Source organism: Bison bison, unplaced genomic scaffold, assembly GCF_000754665.1.
Source record: "Bison bison bison isolate TAMUID 2011002044 unplaced genomic scaffold, Bison_UMD1.0 scf7180017864322, whole genome shotgun sequence".
Classification (NCBI taxonomy): domain Eukaryota; kingdom Metazoa; phylum Chordata; class Mammalia; order Artiodactyla; family Bovidae; genus Bison; species Bison bison.
In genome coordinates, this window is record NW_011494894.1 from 6,052,551 (window position 1) to 6,057,306 (window position 4,756).

A 4,756-nucleotide genomic window follows, 5' to 3' on the forward strand; every position below is an offset into this window, starting at 1 on the left:
AGCCTGTGAACGCCCCTGTTTTTTTCAGGAATTAACCCTGAGGCATATTCAGGATGCTGGGATAGATGTTCACAACTTACAGCTAACCACCTGTCTCCCTCTCTTCCACAGAGTGTACGAAGAATTTATTAAGTACCACGCATATGCAAGGCGTAACCTTGCTACTATAATCCCTTCTCCCATATGCTTCTGTTCTTGGAGGATAATGGAGGGAATGCAGATCACAAAGTTATCAAGAAGACAAATATTTGCATTTGGTCAGGAGAAGTAGGAATGGGAAATGTGGAGAGAAGTGGGGGAAACAATTTCCCGAGTATCTAAGCACAAGATAGTTTCCAAAAATATTCCTTGAAATACTGTGAATAGACAGTGGATATATGCCCTCTTTTGTCGTCATGGTTAATTGTATTCATCTTCTTTAAGCCGCCGCTCAAGCCTGGAACTGTTTTGTATGAAGGAGAACTGTTACAGTTTGCTGAAGACATAAAGAAATGGAAAGAGAGATACGTTGTGGTTAAAAATGACTTTGCTGTGGAAAGCTACGAGAACAGAGAGGTAAGACATTCCTCGTTGCTGCTGGCTCTTGCAGTGCTCTTAAATGTTGTCTGGGTTGACTGGCATGCCCTATTCCTTGAGACTGACTGATTCAATGAGCACTAACGGATTCAGGTATTTATTTCCGTCAACAGATCCTTACTGTGGGTTACAGTAGGTTCTAGGCGTATCGCTGCAGAGCACACAGATGCTTGCAGTCTGGTGGGCGAGACAGACTTTGAGCAAGTAATTACTAGTGAGTGTGAATATGGAAGGTTCTACTGAGTGACAAGTGCAGGAACCTTTCCCTATAATCACCGGGCTTAGAGGTCTGTCCCAGCCACCTCCGACAGCTCTCCCTCTCTGCTCTGTGTCTCTGCGTCTTCCCAGTCTTAAGCCTCCTGTGTCGCTGAAGAATTATTTATTAAGATTGTGTTTGGATTTGCATGGGTTCCTAAAAATTCAGAACATTTCACACACTTTATTCCATTTATACTTACGGACTTTTTACATTAGCTTTTCCCTGCTTATCTCATTCTTTTCCTTGTTTGTAAAATGTGGAGAAAGCGAGGTAACTTATGTAAAGTGCCTAGCACCTGAGAGGACCTCAGATTTGATTGGCTCCTGTGTCTTTCCCCATCAAGGGTGGTAATGTGGTATAGATGAAAGAACACCGGGCAGAGAATTTGGAAAACTAAAGTTGAGCTCTGGCCTCCATTAAACTAGAGTGTGAGGCTGAGTGATCCCACTGATTCCTTCTAGATCCCATATTCATATTCAGAGAGTCAGTCAACAGATTCTCGAGTTCCCTTTGAAATGAATAGTGACTATTTATAGATTAAAGACAGTAACCAATTTAAAACTCTACTTTCTTGACTCTAAGTTCAAAACTGGTCAAGACATCCTCTACAGATACTCTTGAGTAATCACCTCTGATGCTAAACCGTTAGGAAGAGGCTTCAGGCTGACAATATGTTTCCTTCCCATTTCTGATGGAAAACAGAAATAACGTAGAATGCAGACGTATTATGCACTTCCCAGGCATACTCATACCACTTTCTGGAGTAGTCTTACTCTTTCTAACCTTCATTAAGTAAATAGCTTCTTTGGTTTCTCTATTTTAGGAGTTTATTCAACATTTGATTTGCTCTTTGAAGCAAATGATCAACAGTGCAAATAATAATGATAATTACAACAAATCACTTTATATTTCATGTGTCCCACTACATCATCCTCTCAGGGAAGCTTAAGAAGAGGCAGTGTAGCGTAATGGTTAATATTTTGCACTTTGAACCAGTTTCTAGATATATGTGTCCTTGCATAAGTTATTAATCTCCGTGAACCTCAGTTTTCTCATCTGAAGAGTGGTAAGCATGATTCTTTCATCACGATGTTGTGGTGAGGATAAACACATGAACACACTGAAGCCCTTAGCGTATGGCCAAGTGCTAGCAGAGCCCAATGTAGACCAGTTGTTGGTATGACAACTAGCTGATGTGGAGGAAACACTCATGAACTCACTCTTGTATTTATTAAGGTTTTCATCACATTTGGCACTAACTGAAGTTTCATTTTGAATCAAAATTTTTTTTTTCCCTTTTTCATTTTAAGGTTAAAACTTGCTCCCTTAGCTTACAGTTTATGAACTATATTGCTTTATTTGCTTTGCTCATCATTTTCAAGAAAACTTGTTCTGGTTGCTAAGATATGGTCACTGAGTTTGGTAATAACCAATTTTTTTTTTAACTTGGAAAAAATGCCCATGCAGTGTGCCATAGTCCCTCAGAGTTTTAATGATATCCTGTTTATTAATTACAAAAGGATTTTTTTTTAATTACACCTAAGATGGAATTCCTGAGCGGTCCAGTGGTTAGGACTCCAGGCTTCCACCGTAGGACTGCAGGAGCCATGGGTTCAATCCCTGTTCAGGAAACTAAGATCCTGTATGTCACACAGTACAGCCAAAAAAAAACCCAAAAAACAAAAAACCTTACACCTAAAAGTTATAAATTAACTATCTGTAAATTACCAATTCTTTTATCAAGAATCCAGTCTTGGCTGGTAATTGAACAGGGAAAAAAAATGAGCATTCTTATTTTCATTCTCAGTTCCTGATTCCTGGGGCTGGATTTCATCACCTTCTCACCACTGGGTCATTGACAAGTTATTTAACCTCTTTGAGTTTCACTTTTCTCATTGATAAAATGGAGATAATGTTTAATTCACAATGCTGTTTTGAGGGTTAAATAATATAACATATAATGTTTTTAAAAACCTAGATTAGATAACACAGTTCAGATTTGAGGCCAGTCTGAATCAAACTGTTCCTAAACTTTCTCCAAATCACACCGTTTTCAATTCTTCTCTCTTTTGCTGTGGGTCCTGATATGCTTGAGCACTTGATTAGTGGTTCTTACAAAAATGAAAACAGCCTTCTTAGACACACAGGAGTTTGTTTTGTTTGGGTTTCTTCAACCACTATCTTATTGATGCAGAATATGTTATTGCTACTCTGATTTTGTAGCCATTATTAACATTATTTTAGGTATTCCCAAGAGAACCACCATGCCAGACTTTAGGTCCCACAGTTTTATGGTTTCAGTTCTCAACTTGGTTGTAGCTTGTTAGTCTCACAAATTTCCCTTGACTTATGCCCTCCCATCAGAGCATATACTTACATTTTATCTTATCTGTATGTCTCCATGAGTATATCTGTTTAACCAACTACTTCACTGCTTTCATGATGCTTTGCAATTCTGTTATGTTTCCCAAACAGTAGAACGTTTTGTCTGCTGACCAGAATTGTTCAGATGTCATGATATTATAATTCCATCCTAAACCATTTTGGAGAAGACAATGGCACCCCACTCCAGTACTCTTGCCTGGAAAACCCCATGGATGAAGGAGCCTGGTAGGCTGCAGTCCATGGGGTCACTAGGAGTCGGACACGACTGAGCGACTTCACTTTCACTTTTCACTTTCATGCGTTGGAGAAGGAAATGGCAACGCACTCCAGTATTCTTGCCTGGAGAATCCCAGGGATGGGGGAACCTGTTGGGCTCCCGTCTATGGGGTCGCACAGAGTCGGACATGACTGAAACAACTTAGCAGCAAACCATTTTACTGAAAAACAGCCTCATGTATGAGGGCAAGTGGTAGCATATTTTATCATTGTTACCTTTTTATGCTTTTGGTAAAAATCCTTAGCAGCCATAATTGCACCTGCATGTCCCACAGTCTCATTAGTCATCAGTCTCCAAGTATTTTGTGCTGTAAATATCTGTACATGTCATCATTCTTGTGGTTATTAGAATGATTCAGGTGCTAGCATCTGAAATGATAAGTGTAGTGCTGAATTTCTAGAAGTTACTGAGATTACATTTCTGTCCTTTGAGACGTATCTACAGTGAATCTCCCTGAGATTAGGGACTCTGATTTATCATCTTATGACCATTACACAAAAGTACTGAAGTACCCACAAGTAGCAAATATGTAAACATTTTTTTCACCTTAGCTCCGGGAGGCACCATGACCCATGTCAGGTCAAGTAAAGCTCTACCCTGACTGAAGCAATTGCTCTAGTCTAGAGCTGGTCCTATGATCTTGCAAAAAAAAAGCAACATTAATCAAAACAGCATGTTATTGCACAAAAACAAACATATGGGTCAATGGAATAGAATAGAGAGCCCAGAAATAAACCCACACACTACGATCAATTAATCTTCAACAAAGGAGGAAAGAAAGTGGAGAAAAGACGGTCTCTTCAACTCTTTGTGACCCCATGGACTGTAGCACACCAGGCTCCTCTATTCTCTACTGTCTCCCAGAGTTGTCTCAAATTCATGTCCACTGAGTTGGTGATGCTATCTAACCATCTCATCCTCTGCCGCCCCCTTCTCATTTTCCCTAAATCGTTCCCATCATCAAGGTCTTTTCCAATGAGCTGGCTCTTAGTATCAGATGGCCAAGGTATTGGAGTTTCAGCTTCAGTATCAGTCCTTCCAGTGAATCAGTTCAGTTCAGTCACTCAGTCGAGTCTGACTCTTTGTGACCCCATGAATTGCAGCACGCCAGGCCTCCCTGTCCATCACCAACTCCCGGAGTTCACTCAAACTCATGTCCATAGAGTCAGTGATGTCATCCAGCCATCTCATCTTCTGTCATCCCCTTCTCCTCCTGCCCCCAATCCCTCCCAGCATCAGGGTCTTTTCAAATGAGTCAA

The 4,756-nt window shown here is 40.4% G+C and overlaps 1 protein-coding gene across 1 annotated transcript in view; it reads left to right on the forward strand.

The window, feature by feature from the left end:
* FAM129A (family with sequence similarity 129, member A) overlaps nt 1-4,756 on the forward strand; it is a 185,004-nt gene that overhangs the window by 80,348 nt on the left and 99,900 nt on the right. Inside the window, exon 3 of the mRNA XM_010853087.1 lies at nt 424-555. Coding sequence (XP_010851389.1) covers nt 424-555 — 132 coding nt within the window. The remainder of the gene's footprint in view (nt 1-423; nt 556-4,756) is intronic.